The sequence below is a fragment of the Montipora foliosa genome, chromosome 11 (assembly GCF_036669935.1).
Source record: "Montipora foliosa isolate CH-2021 chromosome 11, ASM3666993v2, whole genome shotgun sequence".
In the NCBI taxonomy this organism is placed as follows: domain Eukaryota; kingdom Metazoa; phylum Cnidaria; class Anthozoa; order Scleractinia; family Acroporidae; genus Montipora; species Montipora foliosa.
In genome coordinates, this window is record NC_090879.1 from 35,605,179 (window position 1) to 35,629,202 (window position 24,024).

Below are 24,024 nucleotides of genomic sequence, written 5' to 3' on the forward strand. Positions count from 1 at the left end.
AATAATAATAATAATAATAATAATAATAATAATAATAATAATAATAATAACAATAGCAAAGTATTTGTCAGCGCATTTAAAATTCTCAGTGCGCTATTATATATGTAAAACACGAGCAGTGTACACAAGCATTGCATTCTTAAGTCTTTGACGTCATTTTCTCTTCGATCCGGCGGACCATTAAATAGGAAAATTCCATTAAAAATAAACAGTTGTCTTTTTGAAATCAAGGCTTAAAACTTGGGTCACTTAGTATTAGTCAACACAGTTTTGAAATCCAAAGAAAAAGGAGAAATTGATTTTTTGGTCATAGCGGCATTTTAAGGGATCCAATTGACCAGTTCATGATAGAGAGAGCCTTTGTGCAGTTTCTTCACCAGGGCCCAGTTGTTCAATAGCCGATTAACGATAATCCCAGATTAAAAATTAACCAAGGAGTTTATTTCTCTACTCCCAAATGCTGTTCAACGTGGAAATAAGTGCGGGGATCACTTCTCCCTTTCGTCCCTCACGAAGTGTTGCAAAGAGCATTTGGCATTATTCTTTCCGCATTACGAGACCCATAACTGAGTAAATCAACCATAATAATGTCTCCTTCACATGAGTCATGGCACGCTGAATGTTTTTTCAAATTGTTGTTTAGGTGAGAAACCAACTGCTGCAGCACCCCCATTTGTTTTTACTGCTCCATTCACTCAAGGAATCCCAACTGTCATGTCTGACACTCTTCCTGAAGGCAGAGATAAGGCTCCTCTGGAAGTATCAGATATCACTTTTGTGTCAGAGTTGCAACCGCAAAGTAATAATGCTACTGAACAGAAAAGAAAATCCCGAAAACCGAGAAAGAAAGCGCCAATTTATTGGGGAAGGAAACCCAACAGAAGGAAAGCAGATGCAAAGCGCAACTTAAATGCTGATTCGCACATGCTGAAAGCTGAGAAAGACATTCCACAAAGCGGTGGAGACAACGAAGAGAGTGGAACAGCAGATGTTACTTGCAATCCTGTTGGTGAGAAGTCGGCTCCGATCGATGCTGGAACAGGAGACGAATCAAATGAAACTGTAAATCCAAACCTCGCTCTGTATGATGAAACTCAAAACGGCAAAGATGAAGACCATGACATAAACATGAAAGAGGACAAGATGGACAATTGCTCATTGTTGAATGGAGAATGCGATCTGCTGCATTCCGAGGATCCAAGGGAACTGTACAGTGTCATGGATTCCGGCACAAATACGCAACTTATTTCCCAGCGGCGTGGAAAAAACCTAAAGAATCATCTGATTACAGGTGTGACAAACAACGTCAGTGAAGAAGAATGTCCTGAAGTGAATACAGAGAACATAGAATGTACTGGTAAGGAGACACTTAACTCACCATTCTAAGGGTGCGTTCGATTGACCCCATTCCGGAATAAGAATACGTGGAGTGATGATTTAAAACACTATGTGGCGTTTTGAAGCAACAAGGATAATAAAGCTATGTTTAAAATAGCATTTTAGCAGTTGTTTGATAATATTAATGTGAATCTCCGCAAAATCGAAGCATTTCTAACTTCTATTCTGTGCATTCCTATTCCGGAATACGTGCAATCGAACGCGCCCTAAGACTTTCTTGAAAGGTGCAAACTGAATGCCGTTAATAATTATTCTTAATAATTATTCTTGGTTCATCACTTGTTTTTCTAGAGAATGGAAAACCGTAGTTTTGTATATCAGGACTTAAACGTTGCCACTGCACCACTAGTCTTTCCAATTGTGCGGCGTTATAACTTACCTTTTTTCTTTTAAGTATAGCCATGTTTGTTGCGCTGATGTCCCTCCCTCCCTGCCCTTTTTATGTTCTGGTCTGTTTAATTATTGGTAATTAGTGCAAGTTGGTAAAGTTCTTAATTAATAATAAAGGGTGTTGAAACTCCCATCAATCTTAGCAAGAGCTGATAGTGCAACAAGTCGGGATTTGACTCAAGCATATGCAATTTGCTCACAGCATGAAGAACATTTGCGCCCAAATTGCCATTGGCGTTAACAGCTAAGGATAGGGATTTTTATAAAGGAATCCGATTCCACCAGTAATTTATTACTTTTGACTCTTGCTTGAAAACCTCTCTGATTATTTTTACCATCATTCGATTTTCTCTTTCTCAAAGGGGATAGCAACTCGAACACTCTGCCAGAGATAGAACTTGACATGTCATCCCATAGTGCAAAGAAGGGAGAGCTTGACAAGTTGCCAGATAACGCCGATATCATTCGAAGTCAAGTTGCTGATGACATGAAAGAAAAACTCGATTCCTTGTTGCATTTGTTGGTTGATTCAACCAAGGAGGCCTGTATAGAAACGCTTGAAAGGTGCTACAGTGTACTTCAGTGTTGCCTTCATAGACATAGATATTGTCACGACAAGACACAACTTCTTCAGGTGTGTGAGCTCATTCTGTCTAGCCTCAGGCTAGACAGAATGTGAGGCTAATTGTCTAACAATTAGAATAATTATTGACCGAGTGCAAAAATGGCCGCCAACAAATTATTCTTTTGTCTTTGTGTTAATTAGCCTAACTAGCCTCGGTCACATGCATAAAATTAAAAGAATTTGGGCCGTAAAACGAGGCTAGTAAGGCTAATTAACACAGACAAAAGAATAATTTGTTGGCGGCCATTTTTGCATTCGGTCAATTGAGAAGTCACCGTGCACTCAAAATAATGGGAGCTGTTATCAGAAGTGGTCACTCGTTTGCCACTATTGGGAGTCGTGTAGCCAGCGTAGCAGGCGGTTTGGTGAATTTCAGAAGCTTCTTTCTACCGGGGTTGACTTTCGTGTGATCTTTTAAATGTAATTGTCGTGCGAAAACCTAGACCGAAGTCAAAAGAGCAAGCAAAAGGGAAGGGGCCGAGGAGAAGAGCGAGAAACTGCCAGCAATCATCCCCACGAGATTTTCGAAACCTCCTATTTTTAATCATGCTTGACGAGCACGGGGGTTTATGTCAACTACCAACCAATCATAGCGCGCCTTTTGTAAACATTCGCGTAAATACAATCCATCTTTCGCTGTAGGGAAAAATTTACACGGTCGAACTAAGATTTCAACTTACCGTTACCGTTTCCCTGTCCATGTTTCTATTGTGTGCGATTCGTCGACAACAATATGGAGTTTTTAGAATGCCCTTTTCAGCACCTTGAGAAGTGCTTTGTCCATCGCATCTTCTGCCGATGCGGTCACTAGCTGGTAGCCGCCAACGAGGTTACCGTGAGCCCTAATCATTCAGCTTCTTTAATCTGGTCATCGATGATGCTTCTCAAAGGTGTGATTACTAATGCAGAACACATTTCGCCGGTCATCTCCTTTATTTCTAGAAAAAGCTGAAATATGGAGCTTTTGCCAAATCCCGTGGGGAGGACCGCCAAAATATCACCCCATTTGCTTTACAACGTCTTTCTGCTTTTCTATAAGAACAGCAGAAAATCCAAGCTCCCGCCAGGAAGTTTCTACATTTTTTTTTTGACAACAGATCGTCGGCTCTTTCCGCTCTGTTTTGTCTTTACGATACACTTTCACGAAAAGGAGCAGTAAATTTTGACTGACAGGCGGATTTTTTTTTACACTTAATAAGCCTTTCGGGAACGATATTTTTCCCGTCGCCTGGCGAACGGGAGTTTCGAAAATTTTGTGAAGATGATTGCAGGCGGTTTTTCGCTCCTTCTCCTCCCCCCTTCCCCCTTCCCCTTTGCTCGGTCCACCTTACATTCAAACGATCACGAGAAAAGTCAACCCCGGTGGAACGAAGCTTCTAAAATTCACGAAACTGCCTACTATGCGGGCTAGGTTTTGTGTTACAATAGTTTCTTTAGAAATAACTGAGGACAGCAAACCATAGAACCCATTCTACGCTGGGTTTTAGCTGGACTGTATGTACGAATATTCATTTAAATTGATGCAGAGACTGTTTGTCCTTAGTCAACACTACTTTTTAATTCACTCCAGTTGTTGAGAACTCGGCATTTCCACCATACATAAATTTATAGTTGCTTAAGAAACTGTGGTGCCCCGCCGGTGGGAGATTGAAACATGAAAATTTGGCTTTATCAAACGTGTTGATAAAGGTCGAATTACCACCGTGAACGATTTGAAAAGCTGACGCTTCTGTCAACCAACCGGGAACTTTCAAATGTACACGCACGCGATGCAAAACTTGTCCTTTTATTTCTAACATGGTTAAGATCTCAGGACTGAATCGATCCGTTAAAATCACTGACCACTTTACATGCATCTCCACAAAAGTCGTCTATTGCATAACCTGCACACTATCTAAGAAGACCTACATAGGCGAAACAGGGAGAAGATTGGCGGACCGCTTTCGCGAACACCTACGAGATGCAGAAAGAAACGGCACAGATGCGTCAAAACCAGTTACGCACCATTTAAATCTTCCTAATCGCTCCGACCACAACATGAGAATTTGCGGCCTATCCTTAGACCACGAGAACACAGAAAGCCGCAAAAACCTGGAACAAAAATTCATTTTCCAACTTGGTACACTCTATACTCACGGAATCAATGAACGCCTCTCATCCCCGAATTTATTGACAAATTCATGTTACCATATATTCACCAATGGCAAAGCTCCCCCACACCTCATAAAAACCAACAACACCCACAATTCCTCTATTCGCTCAGACGAAGGGCTAACGCTCGAAACGTCAGCCTTCCAAATCGTTCACGGTGGTAATTCGACCTTTATCAACACGTTTGATAAAACCAAATTTTCATTTCCACCATACTACTAATCTGGAACCTTCCCTTCTCAGTTTTTTTGGAGTCGGTCCGACTCCCCGAGAGAAGCCGCAATTTCAATCAAATGGTATGCGAGTCGGTAATGCACATAAATACTTAAAAAAATATAGCGTTCAAAATGGCGGATACTAAAAGGACAACGGGAAGATCGTTTGAGGAAAAATTGCACATCTTACACAATTTACACGGTACGATTTATTGGCCCGACAAAACCGGCCGGCAAATCGTACAGTGTAAACCGGCCTTTAATGTAATTTGTATCAAATTGAAGTTCTGCGAAAAGTTTACGACTTTCTACAAATTTCGGGTACATTGAAGGAAAAACTCGCCATGATTAGGACTTTCCACAAGTTGCTCGGCAGCTTTTTGGTATTTCTCATAGTTTGAACAACTTTCTTCGTTTCAAGCAATGATTCTGAGCAATTCCTAGTTTTCCACCAATTCTGAGAAATCGGAGTAGCTTTTAGTGCTTAAATTGGCCTTGCTTCCTCTTTAGTAGACAATATTAAATTTACTGTGAAAAAGGAGGTACCGTACTTATTCGGCTACAAGCCGAGCTCGGCTATAAGCCGAGACCCCAAACTTCTTATGGAAAAAATCAACTTGATTGATACGATCCTCTCCTCTTGGGGCAAAATGCATGTAGCCTCCAGCCGGGCTGTCCGGTCAGTGTTTTTTTTAAAGAAAATTCAAATGGCGGCTGAAGATTCACACTCGACTGACTCGAGTGTCTCAGATGAAGAAGGTCAGTCAGATCCTTTGAGAGTAGCCGCAGAAGCAGGAGTAAGATTATTAATGTGTAGTCTTTATTCATACATTTTTTGATTTTAATTGAGGACAAAGGTATTTAGCAAGGCTGCTGACGCCGCAAAATTGCACAAAAATTCAATTCTTAGAAATCTTACTTTGGTTGTACAATTTTCTTATTTTGCATCAGACCAAATAAAGGAAGAGAGCAACAAAATTGTTTTTATGAGCAACTTTCGAGCAACTTTTTGAGAAAGTCTTGAGCAGCTTGTGGAAAGCCCTAGCCATGATTCACGCAAATTGGCGGGAGTGTGTACTTTTACAAGACTAAATAAAATACACGGTCTACTACAAAACTAGAACTACTCTAAAAATGATTTATAAACACTAAATTAAAAAATGTCCTGAGTCTTTGCATTAACACTTAAGTCATCTAAAAAGTCCGCATTCTTGTGAAAAGGGCTTCTAGACCCTCGAACACATGTGTAGACTGATCTTAAAATTTCAAGAGATATTTCCACGTCAATAACTCTTAGTTGTCTTTGTTGGTACAAACGTAGTTTTTTCGGATCCGTCTCCCAAAGAAACGCACGGATCATGAATGCTAAAAATCCGGATTCAGATTTGATATAATGACTCTACTCGGATAGTGGTTTCGTCTTATCAATAATTCATTTTCGGGTTTTAGTAAAGAAACGGAAAATCGGCATTTAACTACACTGAAGAATCCGGATTTGGACTTTCCCAAAGAAACAAACGTAGAGTAGTTTTGAGAGGTTTATCTTTTCTTGTTGACTGCAGGACTTGGAACATATAATCAGAGAGTTTGGAGTATCAAATAGAACTGGAAGAAGATGAAAATGGACAGTGCTCATCAAGATGAACGGCTCAACTTACGCTCATTTGTAAATAACTTGATTTCTACGTCATATCTCACTGCTATTAATTTATTGATAATTAGTTTTTTTATATTGTCCGTGAAACATGCATTGAACCCAATAATTTTCATACCTTTTGAATATCATTTGTACAAAGCCGCATTTACAAAGCAAATGCACTTTTGTGCACCATCTGAAGCCCTGTGGAGTACAGATTTGTCGTTCGTTACTGTAAGGTATTCCAATGCAAACAGCAGTTGGAACAAATGGAAGTTTGGTGAGAAAAATGAAATGCTAATTACTTTAGGTTTTGTTCAATAAAAGTTCATTATCTTTTCATCTCCGTATGAATTGATTCTGAAAACTGTTGGTTTTCACGTGACGTCATCGCCGCCATGTTGGTGGACGAAAACAAAAGATTTCTCAACTCCTTTTGTTCGTCCACCAGCGATTGCACATTGCGGCATTGTTATCTGTGTCTAGAGATTGGTTGCATACCATCTATAGGTCTTTTCGAAATGTGTATTTGTAAATGCATGTATCCAAAACGAATAAAAAAGCTAAGTATTGGTTAACAGGGATGCAGATAGAAGCTGACAGCCGGAAAAAATTGCCGGCTATTCGAATAAATTTCTGGGTGATCAAGTAATGCGAGTTTTTGGGATTCCTCATCTATTTTATAATTTGTGACAAAAAAAATGTACTACACACTCAAACTGTACTGACGGAGACTGGCTGTAGAAATGTCCCAAAGGTTGATTCATTACATGGGTACGTAAAACGTGATCCATTACTGCGTAGTAAGCGTTTCCGTGGGATTCTTTTCGATGTTTTGACCGAGCAAAAAATGAAGAGAGCTCTCGCCCCATTTTTTTTTTTTTCGGTCAAAACATCAAAAGCCCTTAGCTTGGTCTTTTTCTTCTGTGAAACCCAACGGAAATGCTTGGTACGCAGGCCGACACGCTGGCCTCGTGTGTTTGGTAAAAAGCTCATTGGCCAGCGGTATTTCTAGTTCGTGTACACTTGCAGTATCTGTATTTCAACCGTGTCGGGTAACATACATACTTAATATATAGATTTTGAATTGTCCGCGTTTTGGTTTTTCCGGATATTGCTTAATTATGTCATTTTCTTCGCTGCCTAAATAGTGAATTCCACGGTAAATTTCACCCGAGAAACCGATCATGCGTATATGCTGAAATGTCGGCGGGAAAAAGGGGGAAAGGTGATTTTGAGGTACTCGGTACAGGGAATTTCTTCAACTCTACCGTAGCTACTTCATCAAACTCTGGCGGACCAAGTGAAAATTCAAAGAAAGCGTTATTACTACGACAGAATCGGCACGAGACACCGAGGGCACGTGTTCAAACAAAGTGACATATTTTCATGAAAGAGGCACCAAGAAGTTGTTTGAAAACATCACGAATGGCCTTGAACTTTAATACCTTCTTAAATCGACGAAAACGCATTTATGACAGTCTAAATTTCAAAAATTTTCGGGGAAGCTTGCCCCCGCACCCCACGAAAAAAAGGGACACGTCAGGGGCGTGTCCAACTGGGCCTTCCGCCTGTTAAGTGCACATTACCGTAGTATTATTCGTGATAAGCTTTAAAATACAAAGCAATCTTTCCAAATTAAAGCTTAATTATCACTGAAATATGCACGGTTACCCCCAGTTTTCTTTTTGGATGCCAAGAGCACTTGCTAAGTTCTGCTTTCTCCGCATAGTTTGAACCGCTCAAAAATATCCCTGTATTAATAAGCACCACCCACAGTGTCTCGAGATGCGCAGAACGTATGCGCAATAATAATAGTAGGCACCGTCTTTAATTAAAAATTCACTTTATTATTGGCTTTGAAAGACAGGAAAAGTGGTCATACTTTGATCCATAACCGAGCAATAAAGGGGAATGGTTTCGATACCGGGTTAACGTTTGAAAACAGCGATGCAGTTTAATTTGTGACGTCAACCCTTATTTACACATTTTCTGAAAGTCAAGAAGAGAGACAATAGGACATAGGTCCCCTAATAATAGTGTGCATCTCATGATCGTGCATTCTCATACAAATCTAACTCTTGAACATAAATCTTAATTTTCAGGCAGCGTTTACACGAACGCGGTTTCACATCGACACGGTTTCATGACTTCGAAACCGCGTCAAAATCGATGCTGTTTGGAAGTGTTTACACGGAACGGTTTTCGCCAGAAAATCCAAGTCGTGATAGTATAAGCAAGCGCTACACTACGTGCTAAAATCACTATTTTGAATTGAACAATGCAAATTTGAAATCGATGCGGTTTCGCTGTTACACGACAGATGAAACCGCATCGTTTTGAAAACTCTCCACTTTTGGCACCGGTTTCAAATCGACACAGTTTCGATAACTGTCTCGATCGCTGTCGTGCAAACAGAAGGTGTAACCGCATCGATTACAATACAGTTACACCTTCCTTTTACACGACACAGACCGAGACTGTTATTGAAACCGCTGCCAAAAGTGGAGCGTTTTCAAAACGATGCGGTTTCATCTGTCGTGTCAACAGCGAAACCGCATCGATTTGAATGCGGTTACTACTTGGCGCGAAATTTGCATTCGATTCAAAATAATGAATGTGGAACGTAGTGCCGCGCTCGCTTATACCATCACGACTTGGATTTTCTCGCGAAACGGTTCCGTGTAAACACTTCCAAACCGCATCTATTCTGACGCGGGTTTGAAGTCATGTAACCGTGTCGATGTGAAACCGCGTTACCCACCGCGTCCCTTCGAACACCTCCAGAGTAATGAGGGAGGTGAATCAGACACTTGCTCCCAATTCTCGCTCTCCCAAACTTCCGTAATCAATTGGGATTTACGATGAAGAGGCAAGTGCCATTTAAGACGCTCCGGAAGGAAAACTATATTTAACACATCTAGTAAATCCCTAAAAAAAAGGAAATGGTAAACGAAGTTGCATGGAAACAAAAACGAAGAGCGAAACGACAAAGGAAACTAAAAAAAGGAAGACTGAAAGCACTTCCAATTGCTGGATTACAGAGAGAGAGAGAGAGAGCGATAAAATTAATTTCTTATATCACTACAATCTTGGACGTTTCAAATGGAAAAATGAAGACCACCCCTCCCCCCCAATTTCAATGATGAAAAAAAGGCGGGCTTCAACTTGCGGGTGGATTCATCATTGATTTTGGGGGGAGGGGGTATTAATTTTGCATTTTATTTTGTCCCACATTGTCTGAGCTCCACACTTACCTTAGCAGTAGTGTTATAGAACAGATAACACCCCAAATTGTGCGCAGTGTTTACCAGTTGATGTGTAGTCAAGCTGACTTAACAAGTTTCCCGGACTGACAGTTATTTGCTGCAGTTGTTTGTGTAGCTGTAATGAAATGTGAAGGTCCTACAACAAAAATATAGTGCATTGGAAAAACTTGGAGAGAGCAAAAAAATAAACCCAACTGATAAAAATTAATAGAAATAAATAAATAAAATCTTTTCCAGATATTGAACTCTGACTGAGTGGGACATCACATTAGATCAGAAAGGTGGTAAAGGAGGTGTACTGTGTCGACTTCTACTTCCAAACGTTAATTACTTTACATTTAAGACTTTTTAATAAAATGACCCTCGCGGATGGCTGCGACAAGGGGAAGTTAATTTGCCCTCTTTTCGTGCTTTTTGTTATTATAACGGTTTTGATCTCTTAACGCGACAATTCCCACGATTTACCCACTGTTTCCAATGATTTCACACAATAATGAGTGTTGTCTCTAAGCGTATTCTACTGAGGGCTGCTGAAATCGAGGAAAACCGTGTCCAACCATGCACAATTAACCATAAATCGTCTAAACATTGTCACAAACCGTCATTTAACGAGCAAGTGTCCCTATTAAAATACAAATTCTTTTAGGGAAAGTACGGGCTAGAAAAAAACTTTCTCTAAATTACGAAAACTTTTCCCCAGGAATTCGAAAATAATTGCCGTTTTGTCCAGTTCCCTGTTAAAATGTGACAAGAGCACTTTGAAGTTGCCTCTTTCGTGACTTGGAGAGCGCCAACGTGGATATGACATGTTATGAAGTAGCAATAGTCAACAAACGTGTTCGACCTTACCAAGTTCTTCGATCCCCTATCACTTTCTCATTCTTGTGTGACCTTTCTGCTTCGAGAAATTCAAATGTAAGATGAACTATGGTAAGCAGTCTTGCGGTTCAATAGGGTAGTAGGAGATGTAGGCCCGCTTGCTGTGAATGGCTACCCGAGCGAGCAAGGAGCGATACTGCCCGCTCGGGATTTCACGCTTGGTCCCGCAAGATCAAAGATATTGGCCTCGTTCTTTCTTTGCGTGTTTATAAACACGCAAAAAAGAACTTGGCCAATATCCAGCTATCTTGACCTCACGCTTGGTCAAATGGTGGGACTTGTATTCATAAATAATGGGTCATTTTTGGTTAATGCTGCCAATTTGTTTTTTGCTGGGTTGCCCCAGTCGGAAAATGGATAATATTTCTCTGCTTTTTATTATTATTATTATTTTTTTTTTCCGTGTCGGTAAAAGTCTTGCCTGTCACTCCCCTGCTAGTGGTGTCTTTGCATAGAGTCTTCTGTGCGTATTTTGTTAGGTTTGAGGGGGTTGGGGTAATGCGTAGATTTCTCTGATGCACACAGGAGAACATTCAATTAACTTGCAATGGCATCGAAAGTCATTGTAACGCGAATGGCGTTTTAGTGCATTTTTATACAAAACTTACCCTTATGGAGCTCAAGAATGGAACGTCAATTGGATAAACAAGGCAGGCGGTGAAAAATAAATATCTGGAATCTTAAAAGCGACGAGTAATGGACTTCGACAACAATCTTTCGCCCGTCGAGCCGAAATCAAAGTGAGCTGTATTTCTAATATTTTGTACACTACTGAAAGCAAATCAGGAAAATTCCCTGGTAACTTATGGGTTCAACAAAGACAGGGAAGGAATCTGTGAGTAACGAGTAATGGTCTTCGACAACAATTTCATTTTTCGCCGTTGGATATCAAGTGAGCTTTGTTTCTAACATTTTACTAACTTGGTATTATATACAACACTGAAATCAAATGACAATTTTTTTTTATGGATTTCACAAACATTGAAGGAATCGAACGCTTTGAATGCCTCACAGTGTTTACTGAAGTCGCATCTAAGTTGTCTGGCATTTTACATTTATTTTGTACTCAACTCTGCAAAGGTAAAAAACAAAATGGAAATGTGACAGTGAAGAATTATTTGAATGAGAGCTTGTTGTCTCTTTTGTGTTTCATTATTTACGGTCAAGTTTCTTTTGAAAAGGGTTTGATGTGAACTGTCAGAAATTTATTTAATTGCATATGCTTTGTGACACGGATTGTGTGTCTCGTTTGCACGAACGCAACTGAAATAGGAAGGGTTTTTTGCCTCTAATAGCAAATATGTTGTTTGTTTCAATAGATTTTTTGCTGGAAAAGGTGTTTGTGAGATTTCCAGCCTTTGTGAATATCATGATGTGTAATTTTCGCGCTTAAGGTCATTCCACTGAAATAGAACTGACAATAGATTTTCGTTCAAACTTTGCCTATTTGTTGTTCATCTTAAGGGAATTTAAATTTTGTAATAAAAAAGAGGGGTCCCCACATTTGTTTAGGAGCAGGAGCACCTTGAAATACCCCATAATTCCTTAAAATATGAGCTTCAGAATCGTTATTTGAATCGTTCATGCCATGTCTTGTGAGAGGAGAAAAAAATAGGGAGAAAGCAAGACAAGAAATATAACTATAGATATACTGTATACTGCTCAACTTCAAGGAATAATTAAATATATGTTTCATCATGAAAACACACATTTCCAGTCGACCCTGATTCAACTTGTTACTAGCATGCAGCGATGTCGAGGCCACGATATCTGTTCAATAAGTTCACTTTTCCACTGATTATTTATTTTTCTGTAATAGAAATTTGTTTATATTCCTGTTATTGGAAGAAGGTGATTGCTAGTCTCAGAAAAAGAGAGAAAAACTATAGGTCACCATACTTGTTTACGAGAAAATGACGATTTATCTCTCTCACGACCCAAGCCCTAAGCCCTTATTGCGTACGCTAATGACGCAATAAATCGTGCGCCTTAAGGATGCGCATTGCAATACAGGGGAATGACCTTAACAAATTTGCATACGTGGGTTGAAATGTGATACGGGAGGATTTTTGGGGTAGTGCACTGTAAGCTGCGCGTGCATAAGTCACGGCAATAAACAGGTCTGTTGGAAGCGTGCTTGAGTTTCAACAAAATGAACCCCAAAGTCAGCAGAAAATTGTGACGCTGATGAATAATAAAGTAGCTGCTATTTCCAAAACGATGGAATTACCTGGTGATAAATAACCTCGTCTTGGAGAGTAAATTTTTGACTATGCAGAAACAATGGTCAACCTCAACAGTTGGGCGATTGTAATCTTTGTGTTGAATTCGCACATTTCTTGTCAACCTTTATGGCACTTGAAAGAAGAAAGAAAACTAACAAAAACAAAAACCGGGTATCTTGCCATCATTTGACACAGATGCTTCACTGTTTTGCGAGTAAACACACCGCTGTAGTTTGATCACAGCGCCCGCTGAATTCGATGTCACTTTCGATTTTGCGATTTACTTGTGCAGCCAAAAGTACAATAACAAATTTGAACGTACCAAAAATCTCCCAAAATGTTTTTTGCTGATGGCAACTTTTTATATTCGCGGTTCAGAATTAATGTTGTTTTCATGTCGTAAATTTTGTTGCTGATGGCAACATATTTTATTCTCGATTGACCGTCCTGAAAACTTCCTTCTGCTCTTCCTAAAAACTGTGTATCAATATTTATTTACTTTTGCATCAATCTTTGTTTTGCATAAAGCAAAGCTGTCAGACACTCGGAGTGCGCACTTAAACTTGTGGTGAAAAGGAGTTGTGAGGGAACTTAAAAATGATCAGCATGTCAGCCTAGAAGCCAATGTTTTTCGATTCCCTTTTATTTTCTTCAATCTTTCTAGGTTTAATACTTTACCAGTAATCACATGTCTTCTCAGGGGGCTATTTAACAATATCGTGTACTATTAGAGCTAAATATTACGCAAAGACAACTTGAATCTCCTGGGGAATTAAGGGAAGTTCTGTCCTGCCACCTGATGTGCAGGAGGCGCCGAAGGGAGCGGAGCCTGGCATAGTTTGTCCACGAATCGCTGCCATAAATAAGAGTCGACAGGACACAAGCTTCATAGACGCACATCTTGGTCCTTTTGCTCAACAGGTCATTGCCCTACACTCGCTGGTAGCAGCTGCTTTGGTGATCCCGCAGCTGATCTCAGCATTGAGCGAAGTCGAGCTTGACACGGTGGCTCCCAAGTAGGTGAAGGTGTCCACAACCTCCAGCTCTGTGTTGCCGATGGTGATGACTGGGGGGGACTCAGCACCTTGTGCCAGGATGTTGGTCTTCCTGAGGCTGCTCGTTAGCCCAAACTCCTGCAGGCGTGGGACAGCTTGTCTACGAGATGTTGGCGACCCTCCTTGCTGTGGGATGTTAAAGCAGCATCGTCTGCAAACAGAAGCTCCCGTATGAACACCACATAAGCTTTGGTTTTGGCGTGGAGTCTGGCGATGTTGAAGAGTTTGCTGTCTGATCTCGTCCGGACGTAGACACCTTCTGTGCAGTCTACAAAGGCATACTGGAGCAGCATCGAGAAGAAAATCCCGAACAGTGTTGGAGCAAGGACACAGCCCTGCTTTACTCCACTGCTGACTGGGAAGGCATTGGAGGTGGCCCCATCGAAGCAGACCGTACTCTGCATGTCCTGGTGAAAGGAGGTGATGATCGCCAGGAGCTTCGGAGGGCAGCCAATCTTCTGGAGGATCTTGAAGAGCCTGCTTCTGCTCACCAAGTCAAAAGCTTTGGTGAGGTCCACGAAGGCAAGGAACAGTGGCTGCTGCTGCTGCTCTCGACACTTGTCCTGCAGCTGATGGAGGGAGAACATCATGTCCACTGTGGACCTCCCGGCTCTGAACCCACACTGTAACTCGGGGTAGACTTGCGAAGCAAGGCTCTCCAGGTGGGTCAAGGTGACCTGAGCGAAGACTTTGCCAACGATTCTCAGAAAAGAGATGCCACGATAGTTGTTGCAATCATTACGGTCACCCTTGTTCTTGTACAGGGTGACTATGTTGGCATCTCTCCTGTCTTGGGGAATGTGACCTTGCTCCCAGCACAGGCAGAGGAGCTCATGAAGTGGTTGCAGGATGGTTTGCTTCCCATGCTTTAACCTGGGATATGCTTCGAAACTTATGGCAGGATACCGTCCTTCCCCGGTGCCTTGCCGCACGTGAGACTGTCGATGGCTATGCTGAGCTCAGTGTGTGCAGTGTTGGCGTGTTGTCAAGCACCTCTATCACTGGGAACCCAGGCAGGGATTTGAGGGCAGTGTCTGTGACGATGTTCTGGGTTGCGTAGAGCTGCAGCTGCATGCTCTGATCAGTGATGACCTCGGCAGTCTTTGATTTGAGCGGGGTTGTTTTGATGCTCATAGGGCCGGCGGCAGTTTTGATGCCCTCATACATCCCCTTTGCGTGGCCACAGTCCACTGCTGGATTTTGGCGCATAGGTTCTGCCAGTACTCGTTGGCACAGCGGTGGGTGGTCTGCTGGGCCTTGATCCTAGCTGCTTGAAGGGCATTGCATGCGCTTGGGGACAGGGTTAGGGATAGGGTTCTGCCTGTGAGCCAGCATCGCTTTCCTCTTGGACTCTGTGACTGGCTGCATTTCTTCCCAGCAAACCGTGAACCAGTCAGCATTCTTGTCTTCTTTCTTGCTGAATGCAGCCATGGTTGAGTCGTACATGGCATCATGGAGGTCAGACCATTTGGCATCCGAGTTGCTAGTTGCGCAGTAAGTTTCTCCTGGAGGCTGTCTGCGAAGCTCTGAGCCTTAACAGGGTCGGAAGTGCCACAGGTGTTGATGCAGGGGGCGACCATTGGTCTTGCCGTGGTGGATCTTTCTGGGCTTCAGCCTGCCCTTGCTTGCAACGAGTGAGTGGTCCGTGTCACAGTCAGTGCTGTGATAGCTTCTTGTGTCCGCTCTCCTAGTGATGACGAGGTCTAGCTGGTGCCAGTGGCGGGACAGAGGGTGTCTCCAAGACACTTTGTGCAGCTCCTTACACTTAAAGTAGCTGCTGGTGATGCAGAGGCCGTGGTGACAGCAGAGTTCGAGCAACGTCTGCCTGTTCTCATTCATCCTGCTGATGCCGAAGTGGCTTAGGCAGGTAGGCCATGCTTGCCAGTCCATCCCAACACGAGTCTAGCCAAGCAAATATATGCCCTCGGAACTTGGGATTCCGGATAGTGTGTCCCGCAGAGCCTCGTAGAATAGATCCCTGGCTTCTGGGGTGGAGGTCAGAGTTGGGGCGTAGGCGGATATGATGTTCACAAAGCCTGCCGACGTTTTCATGCAAAGGGCAAGAATTCTCGATGATCCTCCGGAGGGGGTTTCTGTGGTGGCAATCATTGAGTCACAGCAAAACCAACGCTGTACTGACTCGGCTCGTCCTGGGACAGGCCTTGCTAGAAGAAGGTGCAGTCTCTTTCCAAAAGTAACCCACTGTCGACCAGCCGGGTTTCCTAGAGACAGGCGCATCAATGTTGAGTCGTGCCAGCTCCTTGTTGTTTATGGCGGTGTTGCGGGAGTCGTCCATTAGCTGAAGGTCAGTGGAGAGACCAGGGCACATGGTGCGAATATTCCAGCTTGCGAATCGAGGAGCTGGAGCCTTCGTAGGTTTTTGCTTTTGACTTCTTGGTGCAAGTACTTGCTCGCTTGTTGGGAGGGTCCCCTAAGCGCTACGCACCCAGTAGAGCAAGAAAGCAATGGTGGGGTGGCACCTTACTGGCTGGGGGCTGCCCAGCTTGAGGTGGGCAGTAGCCACCCAATGAAGCTGCAAGAACTTCTCCCACCGTCGGATGAGACCCTTGGCGCTCCTTGTGCCAATCAGTCGGAGCTTAGAACTGGTAAACTGCCTCGTCATGTCTTGCGACACCACTGGAGTGCCCTCTCCAGTTTGTGCTAAGGCCTGGGCGGGAAGATAAGCAGACACTGGGCTACCCATATGACAGTGTACCCCTCTCAGTGTAACTGGCCGGGTCCAAGGGAAAGGAAGAACCAATACAACTTGGGCTAGTTCCACTGTAGAAGCTGCCGCAAGGAAGTGCTGAGCACCTGCCATCCGCCTTAGGGGCTCCACTCTGGATTTGTCCTCGAGGTTTACTCCTGAAGCCTTCCTGAGATCAGGTATAGCCGCAAGGCAGTGGAGGTTTGAAATCAGGGTTTACCTTCCCCTAGATGGGTTGCCTTCACAGGCTAAGAGCCCCGTCTACCCTGGGGAACTGGTTTTTTATGGTGCCAGTGGCTTCGCCTTCGCCCCTTCTCCTGTTGGTGGTGCCAGTTCCGCCGTGGGGAGGCCAGAAGTTGGACTTAACTGACAGAGGCTCTTAGAGTCCCACGCCATTGGGAGCATTTCGTGAGGTAGTGAGAACCCAGCCTCACAACCCACTCCCCGGCTATAACAGCCTTACGGAACCAACTCTAGAGCGAACACTGGTGTTACTCGGTTGCCCCAAGCTAGCAGGTCTTGTGTGGAAACCACTTATTAAGAGAATCTTATCATAGAGCATTAGGGCATGGGACACAATATACCCTGCGAATAATCTGCTGCGTTGGTCTTGAAGTGATCACCACTGGATCGACTCCTCGGATAGCCTCTTCAATACAGTGACGTTGGACGCTCAGGCCTCTGAACCTCAAACTGCCTTCAACCAGGCGTTGGCCGACGTTTGGTGTGGCTTGAAGAACGTTGCATCGAATACCTTTAATTGCACATAACATGGATGTATACATACCTGACATTGATGTAATAGTTTTCATCAACGTTTAACGTTAACAAGAGTCAGTGTCAAGCACAAATTTTATATTCCAATGTTCTACATGGCTGCAAGGAAACAAGACGGGTCATTTTACAACAAACCAATGCTCACTAGCCGCTATTTCATGTGGATCTTTTATGAACTGCACTTTCAATTTCCATTTCAAATGAACCTTTAAAACTTTTATCTAACGGTGAAAATATTTTAACAAGCAGACTTTCCATTTAGATTGCTGATTGAAACGGTGTTAAATGACCATTTTGCTGTTTGTGACGAGGATTTTAACGAAGGTTTATATTTAGGGTGTATTCTTTTGGGAATATTTCGGTTATTCTTATTCCGGTTTATGAATAACAGAATATGCGGAATACCAATTCCCGAAAGAACGCATCTGCCAAATTGGTCCCAAAAAAACACGATTATCATATATTCGGAGTATTCCTATTCCGGAATAGCCCCAAAAGAACGTGCTCTTAGATTTGCCATGTTTGAAGCTTCTGTGAAAACTTTCGCGCATGCTTTGTGCCGCTTGCACGTTTTCCACGCATGAAATTGAGATGTGAATTAAATCGATTTTGATGATTTTCTTCTGCAAATGTTGTTGAGATCACTTCGTGAATATATACTAAAACAATTATTCTTTTCAATCTCGGTGAATAGTGGCAGAATATTTACCTCGCCGCACTATTTCACCTCGATTTTTTATTCAGCATTGTAAGCAAATTTTCAAGTGAAATACTTGTAATTCTGCCTTTCAAGGCAAGACATTTTTTTCCTTATAAAAACCTCTTTAAAGTAAACAAGCCAGTGTGGAATTCTGAAATACACAAGCACAAGCATACATTAAAAATACAAAAGATTGTGCTTTATTTCTAATATCTTTCATTATGATGTACGTATGAGTCACTTAGGCCATTTTTTCAGTGTTCTTAAGTGTGTTATCACTGCACAGGGTAAGAAAAATATATCTAAAGTTAAAGAATTAATTTTCCTGTAAATTTCTTCCTTTTTTTGGCATTTACAGCACTCTTCGATTAAGTTTCAATTAAGCAAGACGGGTAAACGTCCTTAACAGACTGCCTAACATTAAGGCTTCAATTGTGTGTTAGAGTAAGCTTAAATTTACAGGTCTACAGATACATATCAAAAGGAGTTTAAAACTAGCTGACAATCATGCTAGACCATTCTTGTCCTGGAATGGTAAACATTTCCTTCAAAACTTTCAGATACTTGCATTTTCATTTCCGTCATTAGGTTTAGCCACTTTAGGAGGTCTCCCTTCTCCCACATACTTGGTGTGTCTCCCATTTGCGATTATTTTTCCATCCTGGTGAAGTAATTCCGCTGTGGTAAAGGCTAATGTCCGGCCCATCATTACAACCTCGGTATTTATTATAATCTCATCTCCTATCTTAGCAGGTCTTAGGTAGCTTATGTTCATATCAATGCTGACACCAGGTCGATGTGGAGGCTTTGTGAGGATGGCAACTGTTGTTAAGTTGTCAATCAGAGTTGCAGTCAGTCCTCCATGAAGGGTTCCTACACCATTCAGATGACCTTCTGCGACTTTCATCTTGAATGAAGCCTTGCCTTCCTCACATGACAGAAGCTCAGCCTGTAAAGAATAAAGCAGTCCAAGGTTTTTGCTGAAATCCTCTACGTGAAATCTAGAGGGGGATTTCTTTCCACAGTACTAGTAAAGAACACTCGTATGTCAAGCAAATACTTGGTCAGTTTCAAGCTAATATTGGTTTTTGCGATAATCCGATGTTTTGACATTAGCAGAATCATGACCATCTTTTCTGACTCATTTGTTTGTCAAAGTACCTTTGGTGAACCCAAAGTATGATAGCTACAAACTGGATTGTGCAATGGTTAAGAAAATACTAATAACAACATAAAGTTGCAATACAAAAACTCTGGGTCCTTTATGAAAAAAATAACATATTAAATCCTTACTTAATAGACCTTTCATAGCTGTGCAGAACATTGTTTACCTTAATTTATTATAAGTTTGTGAAATATTTTATTCCAGTCTAGAGATTATTATTAAAGTTTGTGTTGAAGGGAACCTCTACTCTTTCAATCAATAGATAAATGTAAGCTTAAAACAAATTTGCTCACAAGGTTTCAAGAAAAAGGTTTTTTCCATGGAAAAATTAATTAAAATATTGCTTCTTTTGCTCTTCAAATTTCCTGGATGCTACCATCTTGAATGGCAATTATTGTGAGATGTGAAAGTTGCCACATTACGGGTATTCTGAAAGAAAGAGCTTGCATAATACCAATAACGCAAACGTAAGACATGAAGTGTAAATAACAGATTCGAAATCTTGTGATGTTTGTTTTTCTGGTTTAAAGTTATGTCTTAGTAGGAATAGAGGTTTCCTTTAAAAATGATTGTAAACAATAGGTATATAATACATAAGACATAGTATATTTAACAATTATTCCATAAGCGCGCGTTGGATATGAGATGGTAAATAGCCAACGAGGCGCGTAGCGCCGAGTTGGCTATAACCAGTCTCATATCCAACAAGCGCGAATGGAATAATTGTTTTATTAAATTCCTTCGACTCCAAAAATTTGGAAGTACGAAATACGAGCGGAAAAAGCGAGCAAATCCGAGCGAAATCGAAAAAAACTTGATGAGAACTGATGCGATGTTGTGTAATACCTTGTTGTCAAACAGACGCAGGCTTATCACAAAAACATTTCTTGCCTTTTGCGTACGTCTAAACGTCGGAATTGATCCAAACTTTCCACAAAAAAGTTTTTTTTTCTCCTTTTTGGCTTTATTCAAAGAGTAATTTCGCATTCCGACGAAAACATTTTTAGTTTAGCAACGCTTAACGCAATCATTTACCATATAAGGTCAAACCAAGGTATATGAGCTGATAACCGAGATTGAGTGAACCAATCAGAGCACGCGAAATGCATTATCCGAGGTTGAGAATTTAATAATTAACATTATTAAATTCTCAACCTCGGATAATGCATTTCGCGTGCTCTGATTGGTTCACTCAATCTCGGTTATCAGCTCATATACCTTGGTTTGACCTTATATGGTAAATGATTGCGCTAAGCGTTGCAAAACTAATTTTTTTTTTCGCCGGAAAGCGAAATTTCCTTTTGAATAAAGCCAAAAAAGAAAACAAACTTTTCTGTGTGGAAAGTTTGGATCAATTCCGACGTTTAGAAGTACGCGAAAAGGCAAGAAATGTTTTTGTGATGAGCCTCCGTAGGTCTTACACAACATCGCATCTTTATCAAGTTTTCTCGATTTCGCTTGGATTTTCTCACTTTTTTCGCTCGTATTTCTTACTTTCAAATTTTCGGAGTTTAAGGAATTTAATAAAACAATTATTCCATTCGCGCTTGTTGGATATGAGACTGGTTATAGCCAACTCGGCGCTACGCGCCTCGTTGGCTATTTACCATCTCATATCCAACGCGCGCTCATGGAATAATTGTTAAATATTATTCCATAAGCGCTCGTTGGATAGGAGATGACAGATAATCAACGTGCATAGCCCCGAGTTGGCTATAATCACTTCATATCCAACAAGTATGAGTGGAATAATACTATTGTTTTAGACTATTTAAAACACCCACAAATTATGGATAAAGCTTTCCTACTTTACTTTGTAAAAACAAAGAACTGATGCATACAGGGATCTCAATAGAATCTTGAACAGCTGTTTCTGTGATATTTTCAAATGGAACAATGAAGTATATAGACTGTAGCTCGGGCCCAAAGGGCATGCTCCCCTGGAATTTTTTTAATTTTTATCAGGAGGCTTGGTAATACCTTTTCCTTCATTCTAGCGTAATATTCTCTTACTTTTTCCAAAGAAAAAGCAAAGAACCCTGGTTGGTGAGCCTTTTGCTTTGCAGAGTTTGCTGTCATGTTTGGAACATGACATATGAGTGTGGCCTGGGCTAAAATGTTTCTAATCCAATGTGGCAGCTATGTTTTTCGTATTTTCAGCTAAATCCAGGAATTGCACTGGCCCGTGATTGGTTGTTGGCATGGTGATTGAACTCTGGATATCTTGTGAAAATTACACAATGCGAAATTCCTAACTACTGTATTTACTGTAGGTCTACGGGTAAGCAGTCACCTCCAATAACACTTAATTAAGCCTAAAGATACATATCAACAATATTTAAATCTAAGCACCCATTTTAAAAACTATTAAGGTTATCTTTCAATTATTGTTGTGATGGTGGATTTTAATTTTCCTATTTTCATTTGAAAAAAAGAACATAGTATCGAAGTATAAAGCTTACCAGTACTTCACATACACTACAAGTGAAGTAAGACCAGTGCAGTTCCTGGACTTAGTCACAAGTTATTTCATTGTGATACAGTGATTGTTCAGCCGTTCTGTAGGCCATGATAGACAGGCTGCACGACAAGAAAAATTGCAAAAGCAACTAACATTAAATACTTTACACATCTATTCGCTCCAAAAGTTGTTCTTTTTGTTGCAATGTTGATTGACTAACTTATTTACTGATCAAGGGGCTTTCACAGCCACAACACTTACTACTGACACCTGTGACAGGTGTTATGTGTTATATTGAGAACCCACTATAGCTAATATACCATAATGGCTAAGCCAATCAATACTCTAGTCTGCATTTATAATCCAATGATCTAGTTTTTAGTTATTATAATAATTATATAATTATCAGTAAAAAAATTACAGCTGTACAAGCTGGCATGGCACATTGAGATGTAGTGTATTGCCCATGCTAGCAATTAGCCGCTCTAAAGACCTATTTCGAAGCAAATGGTAATGGAAACAGAAAATATGTTTTCACTGTTGGCTTCAAAATCTAATTATGCAGCAATCTCTCAAACCATGGAAAAAATTCCTTGGCACCCAAAGTACAGGTATTCAGTACAGGGATTACCACAAAGTTGATTTTGTAGCAAAAACAAACAAACTGGTGGCCTGGGGCAATGCGCCCAATGCTTATTTAAACAAACTCTTGGTTCAACCTTCAAAAGCGAGCGCTGCACATGATCTATTTTACCTATCGAAGAGAACATGTCATTCCTTTATTTGTCAAAGCAAAAACTCTGCCTGTTACGTTCCTATATTATGAAACCATGAGCAAATTAATGTTTCACATGCACAGAGTGCCCCAATTAAGATTGTGAAACTATAATTTACTAAAACATCACACATTCTACCTACAATCCCTGATCATCCAAGTCACAGCTCTTTAGTATAAAGTACTCTAGACTTAACTTATAATAAAGGCTATTTCACATGTTGGTGTCAAAATTTGGAATAACATACCGAATGAATTTAAAACATTATCAAAAAATTCCTTTAAAAAAACAAAATGTAATGAAAAAGTTTTTATTTCACATCCAGAGTAATGAACATTCTTATCTTGATGTTGAAAATATTACCTCCAAACTCAAAGACAATTAAAACAAATCGATCCAATAACTCTGGTATCTAATCTGCTACACTATATTTCATTGGCACACTATGTAACTATTGATGTAATTTACCACTTATGCTTCTCCTTATAATTTAACAATGTCGAACTCTTCAGTTTTTAGTTTCTTTACTTAATGATGTAACTGAAGTATGTTGATGATTGACCTGCCTTGAAAAACAAATGTGTGTGTTAGATGACTGGCAGCTGACCAAGGTTTCCAAATCTCTAAATGACCAGCATGCTTTGTTCACCCAATTTATTAAAATGCTGTGTCTGAATGTACAGTAACTGGACAGAATCTTTTAAATACTACATGACCAGCACTCCATACAAACCCTCCCAACACTAGACTCAAAACACTATTTACAAGTATGCACATATACCGGTAATAATACTATGGTATATAAATAATTGGTAAATAAACAAGCAGAGCAACTACAGGAGGGGGGCATACAAAACCATACAAAAGTAATTGAAAACCGCAAAACTGAAAGAAAATTCGATCAAAACCGAAAACCGCAAGAAAAATCATCAAAACCTAAAATAAACCCCAACTCATCAGATTCATTATCATTCAGAACCTTAGGGAGGCATCGTGGTCCAGTGGTTAGGTCGCTAGGTTTGCATGTGGTTGCCCAGGGTTCAAATCCTGTTGTAACCTCTGGCGTGGATTTGTTTCCTGTTGTCGTGGATTCAACTCTTCCACGCTTTGTAAAAAGCCAACTGGTTGCCTCCTGCCAATTGGGGTTCTTAATCATGTTTATTTCAGATTATTAAATGTGTGGTGCCTGTGAAGTAGCTTGATAGCTAAATGAAATATAAATAGAGCATTTACATTCATCTGTGTCACGTGACGAATACAGACAAAATTGTATCCCAGTGTTCGTGGATGCTATGGTCATGAGACCTGCATAGTATCTTCTATTATAATCCTCTAGATCTGCCTCTATTGAAACGCAATAGAGGACTTTGGGGGAAAGGAGATGTTGCGTAGCAACTTGGAAATGAAACCAAAATCTCGGATTACAGTTTTGAAAATGTCCTGGATGTGTATGGGGAGATTTGATTGAAAGGTTGCAACAATCAGTCATTTGTGATCTGGATATTAATTGATTGTAACCTGGCTTTACACGATCAAGATGTTATTGAAACTAACGGGCACTACGAGTTTTTTACATATTTGGTCACCCATAGAAA

The 24,024-nt window shown here is 40.9% G+C and overlaps 1 protein-coding gene across 1 annotated transcript in view; it reads left to right on the top strand.

The window, feature by feature from the left end:
• LOC137976022 (ATPase family AAA domain-containing protein 2-like) overlaps positions 1 to 7,056 on the top strand; it is a 27,657-nt gene extending 20,601 nt beyond the window's left edge. The window contains exons 18-20 of the mRNA XM_068823270.1: positions 644 to 1,357; positions 2,151 to 2,422; positions 6,342 to 7,056. Of these exons, the coding sequence (XP_068679371.1) occupies positions 644 to 1,357; positions 2,151 to 2,422; positions 6,342 to 6,398 (1,043 nt within the window). The 3' untranslated portion in view covers positions 6,399 to 7,056. The remainder of the gene's footprint in view (positions 1 to 643; positions 1,358 to 2,150; positions 2,423 to 6,341) is intronic.
• The last annotated feature ends 16,968 nt before the right edge of the window (positions 7,057 to 24,024 follow it).